The 18,043-nt window shown below is 37.9% G+C and overlaps 1 protein-coding gene across 10 annotated transcripts in view; it reads left to right on the forward strand.

Annotated features, from left to right (window-relative positions):
• Window positions 1-18,043, forward strand: part of LOC111872212 — a 106,515-nt gene that overhangs the window by 41,591 nt on the left and 46,881 nt on the right. For all 10 annotated transcript variants that reach the window (XR_004513878.1, XR_004513879.1, XR_004513880.1 and 7 more), the window contains exons 5-7: window positions 1,163-1,284; window positions 6,934-7,133; window positions 9,180-9,303. Coding sequence is in view for 6 of the 10 variants with exons in the window: in XM_033754609.1 (XP_033610500.1) it covers window positions 1,163-1,284; window positions 6,934-7,133; window positions 9,180-9,303 (446 nt within the window). In the remaining 4 variants the exon portion in view is untranslated. The remainder of the gene's footprint in view (window positions 1-1,162; window positions 1,285-6,933; window positions 7,134-9,179; window positions 9,304-18,043) is intronic.

An 18,043-nucleotide genomic window follows, 5' to 3' on the forward strand; every position in this document is an offset into this window, starting at 1 on the left:
ACCATATTATTTTAGGGTAGTGCTGATATATTAATCATGATTTAATATATTACTTGGTGCAATTTCCAGAGCTTTCCATAGTAAGGTAGTATAGTCATGTCACTTTCTTCACACTACTGTGAAGTTACAAAATGATTTCACATGTTAGTATGTACGGACCATTGTATGGTGCTTTTGGAATGTATCAGCCAGTTAATTAGGAACATTGTTTTATGGCTAATTTTCGAGATGGACAGTATTTTTGATGTGTTGCAGTACTGTTTTACTTGTTATGCATCATTATCAGCTTAAGTTACAACCAGTGTAAGTTTTCTAAAAGAAAGCAAAATTTCACTCAGCTGCACATGCATATCATTGTTTATGTAGATTTGTTTTATTTTCTTGAATGAGATATATATTATAATTGTATTTGTATAAGACTGCTAACAATTCATCATTATGATTATGTAGCCTATGTGAGAATCTCTTGTATAAATGTGTGTGTGCAGATTTAATTACTGTCATTGTATTATTCAACATTGTTCATCTTGTCATCTTTTGAAAGAAATTATTGATAGAAGGCATGCATTTTAATACAGAAATCTTAACATTTTTGGGCTGATGGATAATATTTATACAATATGTGTATAATTACTAATTTTATGAAAGTACGAGTTCATGATATAAGAATGTTGCTTAAGTCTATTTTGAACATTGAAGCTAACTTTACAGAGGAGCTATGATTTCTGTATGAAAGCAAGGTACCAATTTGTTTGTCAGAGTGTAAAACCGTAGTGAAATCTTCAATGCAGTTATGTTATTATGCAAGTGTGTTACTTGGTTTTTATTATTTTCCTTTCAGTGGAGGTAGGTTTTTTACTTGGGGAATAATAGTAATAGTGTTTAACTGTGCACACCTATGTATTATTTGTAACTTGGAACAACATTTATCATTAGAATTAAAAATAAAAGGTTGTAATTAAAAGTGGAACAAATGTATGTCTGAAGTCTAGTCCATATTCTTCTGCTGTAATTAAGTATGAACCCTGTTGAGCCCTTGGTCTTTTACCAAGATATGGTGCTATTTTCATTAACTGAAAATATGAATTGATGTGAAGTAGAACAAAATGAATAATGGCAGTGGGGTACTGCAAACATTGAAAAGCACTTCTTATTGTTTCAGGTCAAAAGACCAAGGGTCTCTTTCCCCAAAATCTTTCCCTTGCCCCAACTTGCATGATGATGAAATGGCTGATTCAGATGAGGAGTTACCTCCTGCATTTTCATCAGTCGAAGATGGTAAAAGTGAGTAGCTATATTCAGTCTTTCAATGTTGGTGCTTTCTTTCCATTCTTTTTTTTTCCCCCAATAATTCTGTTTTCAGAATATAAATGTTAGTAGCATATTCCCAGCTGTTTTTTATTTTAACACCTGTGGTTGGCTCTCACCCAATCAGGATCCAAGAGTGTAATGCCAAATCTGGAGCAACTGGTTAGGTTGAAGTGTAATGGAAGAAGTTTACACCAGCTGAGAGGGCTGAAAATTCAGTGCATTCATGCCTTTATAAGTACTTGGAATAGGACTTATATTGAGGTGGCGGTAACTCTCTACAAGCAGTTCCACTGCAGTTTATCATAAGCTCTGTTTGCTTGTGGTTTGTTTAACAACACTGTCAGAGCTCAGACTGTTGCATCAAATGGTACAATGGCACTGAATAATGGATTGGAAGGGACATGGAAGGAAGCTGTTGTGGCCTAGTTTGAGGTACTTTTCCAGCATTTGCCTGGCGGGACTGAGAAGAACCCCAAAAATCTTAATCAAAATAGTCAGTGCCCAAACAGGTATGAACCAGGCACCTTCCCAACTACTTGCTCACTCATACCCTTTATTAACACCAAGTAACATGTAACAGTATGTACCTTCCATACATCGTTTCTAATACAATCAGTCCTCAACAAACACAGGTTCTACTAATATGCAGTTGATTTAACATGGTTTTTGAAGTGGTGCCAATTTTGGAATAATGTAATTGCTTTTTCAGTTTAATACAATTTCTCCATGCATTATCTATTAACAAACTAAATCATGGAGCTGAGTCCTGGAGAAGCTGCCAGTCACTCAGTTACTTAAGAATTACTCAACATTTTCTGGAACCTGAAGGTTTGTTGCTACATTCACAAGAGCCCTCCACTGGCCTCTGTCCTGAGCCAGATCAGTCCCATCCATACCACCCCATCCTATTTCTCTAAGATCCACTTAATATTATCCTTTACCTATATCTAGATCTTCATAGTGGCCTCTTTCCTTCTAGCTTTCCCACCAAAATCCTATGTGTATTCCTCCGCACCCTATGCATGGTACATGTCCTGTCCATCCTCCTTGGCTTCATCAGTTTATTTATATTTGGTGAGGACTACATAATGCAGTTTTCTCCAACCTACCATCTCATCAGTGTTTGGTCCAAATATTCTCCTCAGCACCCTAGTCTCAAACACCCTCCCTTTGTGTGCCTCCAATAATGTTTGATACCCATGCAGAACCACAAGTGAAATTATAGTGTCATATGTTCTAATTTTTACGTTTTTAGACAGCAGAGAAGAAGATGAAAAGATCTGGACTGAATTCAACCTGCTCTTAATTTTCTCGTGAATTAAATTTTGAAATGTGGGTCCCTTGTCACCATGGCATGGCGTGCTTCAGGTTGCACATGGAGGAGACAGCCTCCAGATATGGAGGGTAGCTGTGAATATATTGAATAAAAAATTGTAGACAGCCGACAAAGGGTGTTCTTCCAGCTTGGGGGTGTGGCATGGGGGTAACAGCTCCTCACCATAAAAAATAAGCTTGTTACAAAATATTTCAAGAAGCCTTGGATCTGGATGGATTCTGTGGATAAATGACCTAAGCAAAAGAAAATAGATATGAGATTTGGTACTTGGAATGTCAGAAGCATGTATAGGGCAGGTTTGCTAAGGACAGTTGCAGAAGAAATATCAGAATATAAGTTAGGTTTAGCGGGAATACAGGAGGTCAGATGGGGAAGAGGTGGCACCAAACCAGCAGGCAAATACACATTTTTGTATGGAAAGTGGAATGAAAATCATGAATTGTTTTATACCATTCTGGATAGCAAAATTATCAGACAAATATTTATATATTTATATCTGATCAGCAGTTGATCTGTTAGATCGGAACCTACACTGATGATCCCCAATAATTTCATCTATATCTGGACTTAACCTTGAGAGAAGAATATTGGATAGAATTTTGTATGAAGTTGATAGCAGTGATATCCCACAATAATTATTGCAGTCAGTTTTATCACCCATCTTGTGATCTGGTACAACAATAGACTCCTTCGACTGATCAGGCAATTCTTCCTTATTCCAAATAGAATTAATTAGTTATGATCTTAGAACGTTATACAGGGTGTTTCAAAAAGAGCTTTAGAACTTTGAAAGCTTATATAAATTTATACATAGGACATACACAAAGTTTTGAACTGTCATAATGTAGCAAAACACACTGAGTTTTACCTCCGATAGTTATGGTTCAATGTAACTTCCATTGGTAATGCGGCAGACGTCCCACCTGTAGTCAGTCTCTTGCCACACACTACGTAGCATCTTTGGCATCACTTCTGTAACTGAGGCAGTAATTCGAGTTCAGAGCTCAACGACATTTGCAGGCAAAGGTGGTATGAACACGCGATCTTTAACAAATCCCCATAAAAAAAAATCCAGGCGAGTAAGATCCGGGGAAAGAGGTGGCCATGCTATCGGCGCCGCTCTACCAATCCACCGACCTTGGAAATGGGTGTTGAGGTACTCGCGCACTTCATGGTAATGAGGGGGTGTGCCATCTTGCTGGAAGTGAATGCGTCCTTCTTGGTCATCTTCATCCAACTGTGGAATGAGGGACTCTTGGAGCATGTCTAGATATACGATACCGGTAATGGTCGTCTCCATGAAGAAGAAGTGACCGTACACTCTTTCTTTGCTGAGAGTGCAAAACACATTCACCTTTGGGCTATCACGAACATGTTCCAGGTAGACACATGGATTTTCGCTGCCCCAGGTCCCACAGTTGTGGGTATTGACCTTACCACTGACATGAAACGTGTCCATGTCACTGAAAATTACGGAGTCCAGAAACTTCTCATCGTCTTGTGTCTGATGAAGCATTTGCATACAGAATTCCTTACAAACCACCTTATTTGCATCCATAAGGTGTTGAACGATGGATAGTTTGTACGCTTTTGAGTGTAAACTTTTCCGTAACACTCGCCATACAGTAACATTTGGAATACCAGTTTCCCAAGACGCACGTCGCGTTGACTTTCGTGGACTTCGAACAAAGCTCTCCCTAATCTGTTCCACTGTAGCGTCAGAAACACGTGGCCGACCGGGTGGCTTGGCATGGCACACAGAAGATCTGGTCTGAACAAAATTCTTGTGCCAGGAGTAAATTGTGGGCCTACTGGGAGGTTCCTTGCGATGCTGAGTGCAAAATTTCCTTTGAGCTTGTGTAGCAGACTTTGTTTCTTCGAACCAAAACACACAAAAAGCACGCTCTGCACCTGTGAAAGTAGCCATCTTGATTTCAACTGCAGGAGCGCTTGCGGTGGCGGTATTGGGTACTACAGTACCATGTGCATGAGATTCGGTGTGTTTTGCTACATTATGACAGTTCAAAACGTTGTGTAGGTCATTGGTATAAATTTATATAAGCTTTCAAAGTTGTAAAGCTCTTTTTGAAACACCCTGTATTAAACCCCCTGCTTGATCCAGTTCTGCCAGAATTTGATCAGTACCGGGCTATTTATGCTTTTTCAACTTTACTGTAGCAACGTTAATCTCAGAAGTACTAGGCTCAGGTAATAATGGCTCAGCTAGATGCATTTCTCTCTGCCTAACGTCACTTATCCTGTGTACATTAAATAACAGAGAAGTAGTTTTTCCACCTGTTCACGATGTTGTGGGAATGTGCTAGCAAATCTCCATCTCACCAAATTAGTTCTAGGTTGCATTGCATTACTTCTTGTGGAAAATTTGTGTTCAACTAACATGATTTTACCATAGAATTTTTCAAGAATGTGTCTATCACGCGAGTCAGAGAAGAGTTGTTATACCTAGGTTTGGCACCACTCATTACTGCCTTTTGCCCGATTTTACGTCACTTATTAGTTTTTTACTTGTATCCCTTCCTTTCCCTGTGCTATGGCTCACCTGTACCTTGTGTCTGGACGCCTCCACTGGAGTTACTGCCCTCCTTCCTCTTCTCGTGGTTGTCAAGTTAGGTGGGAAGGGAGAAGAATTGTGATTGTTGATGCTGGTAGGTGAGAGTTCGTTTCCTGTATGACCATTAGGTGTCTCGCAAGTAGGGAAAGACGGGAGTAGCTGGGTTCTGCTCTGTAATGGGTAGAGATGAGTTCTTATCCCGGGGTGTTATGAGCCTGGCTCGGGCAGGGCAGGAAGATCCTTATGCTACAATCATGTACACAACTTCAAGAATTTTTTTGCACTTCAGTAATTATTTAATTAACTTCAGCTCACTGAACACAGCAGAAACTCTAATAGTTACACTTATTTGGGTTTAACTTGTAATACGTTTAGTGAAGTGACGTAGTTGTGTTTTTGTGTCTGACTTGGCCGAAAGTTGACTGAAGACTGTCTGAGGTGGAATCATCTCTCTCTGAACACTGAGGTCCACGAACCCCAGACTCCAAGAGAAATCCACTCCTCCAACATGTGCCATTGGTTTAGTTTGAAAACTAGAAGATTCTCTAAATTTGTGAATTTCCAATCATGTTGCTTTGCTATGTGATTCTGGCAGTTGCTGACCTGACGCTAAGTTTGAAAGTGACTTGATGCATTAAGATCAGGGGATGAGGCTTCAGCCATCCCACTTCTAAGTTATAGCTGTTCCAAGCTGTCAGCTCTCAAATTCTCAAAGACTTTCCGACTCTGCTGAAACTGTCAGAATTCCAGGAAATGTACCAGATGTTACTTCCTGTCCACATAGGAAAACTTGAACTATGTCACTTCTGAGTGTACAAGTTGGCTGCTGGATCTCTGTATGTATTTCACGTGATCTTAATATAAACGTAATTGATACAAAAAGGGTCCACCAAATTATGATTAACAGTTACAGAGTGTACGGTATTTTCAGTTTCATTTATAACTTTAATTGCATTTTTTATATGGAATATTAACATGATTATTATGTATAATTGATTAACTTATCGAAAACCTCATTTTTTATTATTTTCATTTCCTTATGCTTTTCTTTAATGAGTACTGGAGATTTTTTCCTTGGGGGTAATGTGGCTTGAGCATGAAGGTGACCACTCACCTACATCTGTGGCAAGGTCAAGAATGGTGGAGCTATGCCTCCATTCCCTCATATGTCTTTGTGGCATGGTGCTTAATTAATTAAACATAGGGACAACTTTACGAACTTTTCTTTGGAAGAAATATTTCCCAGAACCATTTCTAGAATACATATATATGTCTTGTCTCTGTGATTTCCTAAAAGTTTCATCACCTCTTCTTTAAACATTTACTTCTGTTTGATTGTTTTGTTATTTTTTCTGTACTACATCAATTGCTGAAGATAAATAGCCCTAAATACAAGAATGTGACTGTTATAACAGTTATGAATGAAAAATTAGAGATGTTTAGTGAAATAATCATGACCTGTTGAAAGTATAATCTAAGCATATGCCTGGACAGATGGAAAGCCATGAAATCTCCCAGGTATAGTATATCATAACACACCTATTGAAATCAGGTTCTTCCCTTTCTAAGGACTGTACTTAAAATGCTGCATTCTCAGCATTCTGTCAATTATTCATCTTGCTTTTAAGTGTTGTGATAATGTCTATATGCTCCTAAGACTCCATTACTGATAACAATTGTCAGCAGTGATTTTAAATTTTGCTGTCCTTTTTAGAGAAGAATTTTATGAAGGATGACATTGTGTGGGTGCGCTGCAACAAAGTATATTGGCCAGCTGTTGTTACAAATGTCAGTCACAAGACCAGGAAAGTGTATGTCAAGACTGTCAACAGCCCTCGCAAAAGGAAAGCCATCAAGATTGGCTTCAGTTCAATCATAGATTTTGAAGACAAGAAAAGAAATAGACAACTCTTTGTAAGTGGCTAGATTCTGTATAATTCTGTATGTTTCTCTTAATAACAGAACATTAAAACAAGACACTGGCTCCTTTACTGTTTGAATTTTTACTCTTGTAACCTGTACCAATGACATATACCATTTAATGATTTGTACCAGTAGAGTTAGATGAGTCAAGCTATACTGCTGTTTTGTTTACTAATTTAATTTATTTCATCAAAACAAACACAAATGTGACAACTGAATATGATATCTAAGCAATGAATGCATTACCTTATTCAAATAATTTACAGACCTTGATTTGCTATTAAACTTTCAGTCCCATTGCAACAGTTTAGGCTACTTCTGTGAAAAGTAAGGTTGTGTGTATGCTTAACTAATTAAGCGCTGTGCCATGAAGGTGTATGGGGAGTGGATGTATAGATCCACATTTTTTTGACCTAGGCACTAGTTGGAGGTGAGTGGTCAACTTCATGCCCCAGCCGCTTTAACCCCAAGGAAATAGACTCCAGTACCCATTGTTTAACAGGTTGGGTTGACCCCAGAGCCAGTCTGGATAACATGGAGAAGAGAAAATTCTTGCTCCATCGGGTCTCAAACTCCAATTCCTCCATCCTCCAAGCCATAGTCAATCACTACACCGACTGAGCTATCTGGCTTCTGTGAAATATATGCTAAAATCAAGCTTAGAATGGTGTTTATTATGTGCCTTGTCATGTTCTTTTGAACAAAAGTGTGATCAGAAAGCAAATGTACATAGCATATGCTTTAAAAATTGTCTATTGTATCTACATGACCCAGGATAGATCAGTCAGTATGGCAGTGGGCTGGATGGCTGAGGTTCAATTCCTGACAGAGACTTGTATCTTCTGTGTAGCATTCAGACTAGGTCTGGGGCCTTAGATGGAGGCTCTACCTTGGGTGTTAAGTGGCCAAGATGTGAAGCTGACCAATCATCTCCATCTAGTGTCTAGGTCAAGAATGATGGAGCTATACCCCAATACCCAAATATGCCTCCATGGCTTCATGCTTAATTAATTTACACAAGGACAGCTTTACCTTTTATTGAATCTTCAGTGTAGATAAGACATCACAGATGGTTTGTGAACTATTTTCTTACATGATCCTGTGAAGATTAAGACATGAGTTTCTATCTCCTGTTCATAGAACTCATTTTCCTGTTCTTCCAACCTTCATTTCAGTAGAGTTTTCCTGTTCTCAGGATTTTCAAATGTGTGGCCTCACAGACACTTGGAAGTAGGTGATAATTGCTTCATACCAGGTCAGGGCAATGAGCAGGCTGTTCTAAGATCTCCCACTTGAACTGCTGCAAAAGTTATGAGGTTCCACTGGTTTAGTAAAGCCACAAATTGTTATAAGCAGAACACCTTTACTGAATATATTACATTTTCATGTAATGGCTGTATGCAGACATGTCAATACTGCATCAAACTTCATTCTAAGAAGTTTGAGAATGTAATGGTTTTGAACACCATAATTGTCACTTTTACAGAAAGATTGAGGGGAGAAGTGTATTTTCTGTACATACTTACTTGATCTGTCTCTGGTGAACACATGTTTCATCCCCTGTAACAATATGTTCAAGAAACACATAACTGTCAGCCATATATCACTGGTAAAAGAAGAGGGAACAACCCATTTGTTGTATTTTGTGGTCTTCAGTTATTGCTGTAAGAACCAGAGTGTCCATATTCTGTGAAAACTCAGTTCATAGATGTTACTGACCATCCTTCTGTGTGACAGATGTAAGTAATATTTCAGTTTATGACATCTCTATCCCCTTATTTGCATACAGCCCTTCCTTAGCTATACATAAACAAAATTAATACTTGCTCAAATTTCAACATGTTTTGCATATGCTTGCAGAATAAGAGCACACTTCAATCTGAGGTAACACAGTTCTAAATTATACATAATTCTTGCCTGAGGATGTCATTAAAACTGTGATGCTTGTTAGATTTTTCATAAGGTGGTCACACATTTTTATGCCACTGCATAATATCAAACGATTACATACCCCATATTGGAATATTTTAATTGCAGGAGCTGGGAAAAAGAGCCTGCAGTAATTTTCAGCCAGCATATGAGAAAGTTAAGCAGTTTTATGTAATGAAACATCACCAGCATAAACTGTCTGCTGCTCGCTACTTGACATTTGAACCTGGTGGTAAGTAAATTAAATGTTGACATGGAATGGGGGCCTTATATGCAAATTATCCATTCTTGCAATAGCATAATTGTAAATAAAAAATAATATAAAATATTATTAAAAGACAAAGTGACAATTGTAGGTTAGTAACACGGATTGAAATTTACATTTCTTGAAATATGCAATGTATTTATTTTGAAATTATCAAATCACAAAGTTTTCTATGTTTAGAAATTAGGTAATTAATTATTGTCTTTAATATTCAAGTTTGTAAAATTCTGATGCTGCTTTCACTGGAGATTCTGATGTTGCAATAAATACTTAAATTGAAGTGGATTCTAAAGGGTTCTGTTGTTTGTGGTTAACACTCAGAATTACTGGGGTTTCAGACTTTGTCCATTGTCTGGTATTATAAAAACTAAAAAACACAATATTTCTGAAACTGGATCTGTTTCTGTCCTGAAATGAGGGGTCCAACGCCTACTCTGTGGGGCCCTTTAGAAAGAGTTAACCTCAGTCACTGGACTGGTTAGCTATTTCTAAGGGACCTAATAGAGTATGTGTCTCCTCTCTCACCTGAGGATAGAAACAGATCCAGTTTCCAAAACCTTGTGTTTTCTAGCTTTTAGAATAGGGGAAACACCTCCTCATTTCTCACCTGAGGATGGAAACATATCCATTTTCAGAAACGTTGTGTTTTCTAGACTTTAGAACACGGGAGACACCTACTCTATTGGGTCCCTTATAAAGAGCTAACCAGTCCAGTGACTGAGGTTAGCTCTTTCTGAGGGACTCAACAACGTAGGTATCTCCCCCCCATCTTGGAACAGAAATAAATCCAGTTTCAGAAACGTTGTGTTTTCTAATTTTTAGAATACTGGACAATGGGCAAAGTCCAAAAATCCAGTAATTCTGACTTAAATTGAAACAATGGAAACATCAATGTGCTGAGCCACCAACCCACCTTCAAATGGTGCATGAGTTTTGTGTGATCAATTGAAGCTGTTCATTTACAAAATAATTTGTGCTTTTGTTTACCTGTGGTTGACCCAGTATAATGCAGATACTTAATTATTAATGATCCAGTTATATTGAAAGTTAATTTAATATCATACTCTTTTTATAGTCAGTATAATAGTTTACATAATTCCAGTGCACTTTTCTGCTTCAGAGAATGTACTGTTTCCACTCATATATATGTACTATTGAATGACTGTTTATATCCTGTGTGAAGGTGCATATTATTATCTTGTCATGGTAGGATTGTGTTCTGACTATTTTTTTAATGGCAACTACATCAAAAGTAATTCATGTGTGCTATCAGTGGGATGCTGGGTGACAGTTGTATTGTCTGCTTTTAAACAGCACCCATGATACACACTAATGGGTTACTGTGGTAAACTGAAGAATTTAATTTAATTTATTTTAATTTACTTTATTCTTATATTCAAGTGGATCCAATTACAGGGCGAGAAACAAGTTGACGCACCACTGGATATAGAAAATGTCAAAAATCAAAACAAATGTTCCACCCAATCACTGGAATAAGTCAAAATAACATAATATAAAACACAGACAGTACAGTCACTAAACATAATAAAATGTGACTACAACAAGACTTAAATACTAGATGAAAATATATGAACTATTTATCTTATAAAATTCATCCAGTTTATAAAAACAATGCATATGAATGAATATTATCAATAAACAATACAATATCAAATAATGTATGTTACATCATTCACACATCAAAAGAAAAACTAAAAATATCTAACGTGCATGAACAATAAATGGAATAAATAACTTCTCTCAGAAGTGTACTAAAAATTATTATGGCAATAAATACATTCATAAATAAATAAATTCATAGAACAACAAGAGATTGTATGTTAAAATAAATAAAAGTCATAGTTGGTATATATGCAGATCTAAAATATATGATTATTTATATATTTTTGGTTAGTTAATAGGACTGTTAAGGTTAATTTTAGATACTGTTTATAAGAACCAAGATCACCCCTTGTGTTCCATTCATAATATTCACTTAAATAATAAAATTAACCAGCAAGAAGAAACTATTTTAGAGCCTGTTTATATTTAGTAATATCATTTAATAGATTCCTGATGCCTTGTGGTAGATTATTGAATATCCTAATTCCTGAATAATATACACCCTTCTGCACTTCAGCTAATTTGTTACTTGGAAAATGTAAGTCAAAACCTTGTCTGGTGTTAATGCTGTTTGTAGCAGAATTAAATTTAAACATATCTAAATTCTTAACAACAAAAATTTAAAACGAAAATATATATTGGGAATATAAGGGCAGAATATTTAAGTGCCTGAACAATGGATGACAAGAGTCCCTATTTCTTGCCTTCATAATAGTTCTCACTATTCGTTTTTGGATTTTGAAAATTAAATTACTATGAGTCGATTGCCCCAAAATATTATTCCATATGACATAATGGAATGTACATATGCAAAATAAATCATCCTTAAACTCTCCTGAGTCATAACTGCAGATAGGGTTCTAATAGAATAACTAGCTGCATTCAGCTTAGTTACCAACTGATTTATTTGATCATTCCATAATAAGGTATTATCTATGATTAGTCCTAGGAATTTTGTATTACAATTATTTTTAATTTGAACATCCTTATAGTTTAAATTTATGTTTGATATAGTATTTACTTTTGATGAAAAATGCGCGTAGTTAGTTTTGTTAAAATTTAATGATAAATTATTCATAAACCATGTGTCTGTTTTTTCCCAGTATCGTTTTCAATATCATTATATGTTCCACAGAATCAGAATTGTAACATAGTATGCTGGTATCATCGGCATACAAAATTGGTTTTGATATTTTATTTATTAAGTAAGGCAAGTCATTAATATTGCGACATGTTTCACAACGGAGAACCCCACCCACCAGCAGTGACGCGGTGGGTGAGTCAGCGCTCCCTTCCCCCCTCCCCCTCTGCACGGTAACGTAACGCGCAACGCGCGGTGACGCAACAGGACAACGTGGAACCGGTTCCTACTGTGACGTGGCACCGATTCCTACTGTGACGCGACACGCAACGACACAGTTGACGTGGGCAACAGGTAACAGCGAACAGAATATAAGCTGGCTGAGCAGTAAGCGTGAGTCAGTTGTAATGTGGCCATCGCCAAGTTCAGTTCCGAGTTAGTTCCGAGCAAGCGTACGAGCGAGTGTGTTATCAACAGTTCTCCAGTCAGCCGACTACAGTTGGAGTATAGCAGCCGTCGCGGAAAGAAGAACTGGACGTGTGTGCGATTGTGTAATTGGGAGCGTGTGATACAGCGATACATAGCTCCCATACTGTAAACGTGTAGACAACTGAAGACAGAGTGAACTGATTTGCGAATAGGGTTATAAACTGTGAAACCCTGCAACAGTGTTAACAGATTATTGCGATTAGGGTTATAAAGTGTGAAACCCTGCAACAATAATTAATTGTAGCCGTTACTTGTAGGTTGTTGAATAAACCAATTAACAATTCGAACGGCATCTTCATTGCTTAGACACGTGACAATTTTGTGTCAGAATTGTTTCATGAACCTGAACACGCCTTGACAAGTAATTGAATTATTGTGCATCGAGTATTACTGCTACAAAATGGAGATGCAGCAGATGATGGAAATGCTGGCTAGAATGGACGCCAGCATGAAAACCGACAAACAAGAAATGCTGGCACGAATGGACGCCAACATGAGATCCCATCAAGAAAAGGCGGAAGCAAATAGAAAAAAAGACAGAGAAGATTTCCTGGCCAAATTAGACTCCTGTCAAGAAAGGGCGGAGATCAGCCACAAGGAACTCCTGGCCAGAATGGACGCTGACTCGAAAGCATGGCAAGAAGAAATGGCCGCCTGGTGAGAAAAGACTGCCACAGAGACAAGAGGAACCCAAGCAAGCACGGCACAAGAAGTAGAGGTCCCCGAAATAATACCGGTCAGAGAGATGATGGCCTGCCAAGAAATGGAGGCACATCCAGAAGAAGAAGAGCCGACCTCAGCAAACAGGAAACCTGAGGTGGCAGAATTACGAGAGGTACCCGTAGAAGACGCCGAAGTAATGCCGATCCGAGAACCGAAGAAGAAAAGGCGTAGGGACCGAAAGCGACGAATTATGAAGAATTTGACATGGGAAAATTGCGGACCCCAGAATAAATTGGCCGTTGTCAGCAGGAAGGTGTCCCACCATGCAAGAGTGTCATGGCGCAGGAGAAACATCTTCAGGAACTCTTGGACCCGAGGAGAAAATGAATCCCGGATGAAGTTGGCTGCCATCTGCAGGAAGACATCCCGTCACGCGACAGTGGCACGACGACGGAGATATGACTTCAAGAAGGAAACTCCCCAGGGAAACTTCGGATACTGGAGAAAGGATTTAGCGCCACAGTCCCGTGCCAGCAAGTGGCTGGAAGACCAGGAGGAACGACGATGTCAGCAAGTGCAAACAACGCATCAAGAGCTGTTACGTCGACATAAGGAACTTCTCATGGAAGACATAAACATGGACTGAACCTTATGGAGGGGATGACCCCCTCCAAAACAGAAAAATCGACTTCAAGCAGAGGAGGAACAGGTAATGTAGAAGAACCGGCCTCCCCAGAGAGAGTGAATGTGCCATGGGAGAAAGCGATGGATGAATGGGATACAACTGGATCTTCTGGCGAGCTGAAAGGAAACCGCTCAAGACGAGTTGGTCTTAAGAAGGGAGCGGTTGTAACGGCCGGAGAACAGATGCTGCAAGAACAGCCTCCAAAGAAAATTAACAGGGATGGACCGTTAGGCTATTCGGGACAATGCTGCAAGAACAGCCTCCAAAAAAAATTAACAGGGATGCACCGTTAGGCTATTCGGGACGAACAGCCTTAAGGAGGGAGCAGTGTGACATGTTGCGCAACGGAGAACCCCCCCACCAGCAGTGACGCGGCGGGTGAGTCAGCGCTCCCCCCCCTCCCCCTCCGCACGGTAATGTAACGCGCAACGCGCAGTGACGCAACAGGACGACGTGGAACCGGTTCCTACTGTGACCCGACACGCAACGACACAGTTGACGCGGGCAACAGGTAACATCGAACAGATTATAAGCTGGCTGAGCAGTAAGCGTGAGTCAGTTGTAATGTAGCCATCGCTGAGTTCAGTTCCGAGTTAGTTCCGAGCAAGCCTACGAGCGAGTGTGTTATCAACAGTTCTCCAGTCGGCCGACTACAGTTGGAGTATAGCAGCCGTCACGGAAAGAAGAACCGGACGCATGTGTAATTGTGTAATTGGGAGTGTGTGATACAGTGATACATAGCTCCCATACTGTAAACGTGTAGACTACTGAAGACAGAGTGAACTGATTTGCGAATAGGGTTATAAATTGTGAAACCCTGCAACAGTGTTAACAGATTATTGCAATTAGGGTTATAAAGTGTGAAACCCCACAACTGTGTGATAATTAATTGTAGCCGTTACTTGTAGGTTGTTGAATAAACAGTTGACGATCCGAACGGCGTCTTCAGTAACCCAACACGTTACAATATATAAAAGAAAGAAAAAAAGGAGCCAAGTATTGAACCCTGTGGCACACCTTGTTTAACTTTCTGCCAATCAGAAGTACCCATAGAATAATTATTATTTATTAATGTTCGAAAGTTAATAGAATTTTCCGTCCAGTGCGGCAATAGAGGTCACATCACTTTTATTATTCTTGCCTTGCACGTTTCGGTTTAATTAAAACCATCATCAGAGGCACTTTCATATGGCAGGAGACACTGTTAATTAAGCTGGTTTGATGTTCACTTTCAGTTGTGTTATTCACAGATGTATGTTTCATATTATTGTCATAGGTTTTAGTTACGATGGCACTCATCGTATAAAAACATAAACATGCAGAATAATTGAGTATGCCAATAGGCTATACGCAGCACAGGAATTGAGCCTTTTAATTTTTGGTTGGCATACTTTGGTATGCTGTTTTTTTTTTGTTTTTGCACATTCGATTAAACCATATATGAGCATTAATTTTCAGTAGTTTCCTTTTCATATTAGTACTGATTTACCAGTCTTGCTTGACTAGCTTCTATTATTTTGAATTGTTTTTATACGATGAGTGCCATCGTAACGAAAACCCATGACAATAATACGAAACATACATCTGTGAATAACACAACTGAAAGTGAACATCAAACCAGCTTAATTAACAGTGTCTCCTGCCATATGAAAAGTGCCTCTGATGATGGTTTTAATTGAACCGAAACATATAAGGCAAGAATAATAAAAGTGATGTGACCTCTATTGCCACACTGGACGGAAAATTCTATTAACTTTCTAACTTCAGTCATTCATTCATTGTTGGAGGAGGTGGGTTTCCCCATGCACTTATACCAGTTATTGGTCCATTGTGCATCCCCCTTTAATTTCTACTGTCTCCATACCCTACTGGTACTGGTGCTCATTATCAGCCCCTTTCTGCCAGCGAGGTCGGCCCTCTACTGGCAGTGGTATCTGATAATTAGTCCCTTTCTGTCAGCGAAGTCGGTCCTCATCTGGCAGTGGTACCTAATACTTTCCCCATCTACCGGAGGCATTGGAAACTACTTGGGCGGGAAAATTTGCCTAATTTAGCTCAGAAGTCTCCTAGAGACATGAGGTTCTTTTACATGCCGTAATTCTACGACACAGGACCCACGGCTTAAAGTCACTCCCGGAGGACTTGTTCCCTGAATTTTTTCCACCCTTAAAAATTCCACGACCTCTGCCGGGTTTGAACCCGCGTACCTTGAGTCATGAGGTGGGAATGTTACCCCTAGACTACGGAGGCTGCAACTTTCTAACTCCATAGTGCAGCGGACCAGAATGAGACAATTCAAAATAACAGAAGCTAGTCAAGCAAGCCTGGTAAATCAGTATCCTAATACGAAAAGGAAACTACTGAAAATTAATGCTCATATATGGCTTAATTGAACATGTAAAAACAAAAACATCATACCAAAGTATGCCAACCAAAAATTAAAAGGTTCAATTCCTGTGCTACGTATAGCCTATTGGCATACTCAATTATTCTGCATGTTTATGTTTTTATACGACAACAGGTGCCATTGTAACTAAAACCTATGACAATAATACGAAACATACATCTGTGAATAACACAACTGGAAGTGAACATCAAACCATCTTAATTAACAGTGTCTCCTGCTGTATGAAAAGTGCCTCTGATGATGTTTTAATTAAACCGAAACATGTAAGGCAAGAATAATAGAAGTGATGTGACCTCTATTGCCGCACTGGATGGAAAATTCTATTAACTTTCTAACTTAATAGTGCAGCGGACCAGAATGAGACAATTCAAAATATTAATGTTCTCTGATATCAGTCACTCAGGTAGGATTTAATCAATTTTCCAATACTGCCATTAATACCATAAAACTCTAGTTTGGATAATAATACATTGTGATTTACAGAGTATAATTCCTTGGTTAGATCACAGAATAGTCCTCCTACTGATAATTTACTATTAAGTGCCATTAAAATATTATTTATTAGATTATGTATAGCTATATCAGTGGATGATTTAGTTCTTGAGCAAGAATATTATTAGCATCTATATGATACTGAACTCTATTTCAAATGACCTTTTCAAAAATTTTTGAAAAAGATGTTAGCAAGGATATTGACCTATAATTGGTCATAACTGTCTTGTCTCCCTTTTTAAAAATATGACTTATCTGTGAATATTTTAATCGAGTAGGAAATGTACCTAAACTCAATGATTAATTGTATATGTAATCTAATGGGGATAAAATAAAAGGCATACTTATTTTTAGGATGTTTTGTGAAATCTCGTCATATCCCTTAGAATTCTTCCATTTTAATGACTTGATTATATCTTTAATTTTTCTTTTAGTTACTGGGGTCATATCTATGTATGGAAACGGTTGTTTATACACCTCAAAAAGGTAACTTAAGGGGTTAGGTACATTAGTAGGTTTGTTAGATTGCATTTGATTTGGTGGCATTTAAAATAATTTTTAAAAATATTTGCCATAGTTTGTGGTTTATTATATGATTTCCCATCAATACTTACTGATGATATTATATTTTTGCGTGACTTGGTATTAGTTTTAGATCTAATGATACCCCAAGTAGTTTTAATTTTATTTTTAAAATTTAAAATAAGCCTACTATAATGATGCTTCTTTGCTAACTTTATGGTATCAGATAAAATTTTACAATATTTCTTGTAGTATCTTACTAATTCAGGATTCTCAGTGTTTCTGCTAAGCACATACAATTCTCCTTTATGTGCACATGATGTTTTGATTCTAGTTTTATTCATTCATTTATTGTATATTCCATAAATCCATATACATAGATATAGAACCAGTCACATAGTTAATATAGTACAATACAATTATAATATATCTACAGCTTGTAATCATTATAATAGTTAAAAATACATGTGTTAAATTTGCAGTCTTACATCACTATACATAAAATTATGCAATATTAAAATTGTTTGTGTTATTATCCTTATTTAGGCAAATTTGTTACTAAATAATTCATCACATGTATAAAAAGAGTTTTGCAATAAAAATATTGTCAACTGAATTTTAAAAATTTTCAAGTCATTAGACATAGATTTGATTTTTGGTGGCAAATGATTAACCTTTAAGAGACGGGACATTTAAATTCCGGTAGTGGTAGCGGGATGGAGTTAATTTAAATGCCCGTGATTGT

The sequence above is a fragment of the Cryptotermes secundus genome, unplaced genomic scaffold (assembly GCF_002891405.2).
Source record: "Cryptotermes secundus unplaced genomic scaffold, Csec_1.0 scaffold710, whole genome shotgun sequence".
NCBI lineage: Eukaryota > Metazoa > Arthropoda > Insecta > Blattodea > Kalotermitidae > Cryptotermes > Cryptotermes secundus.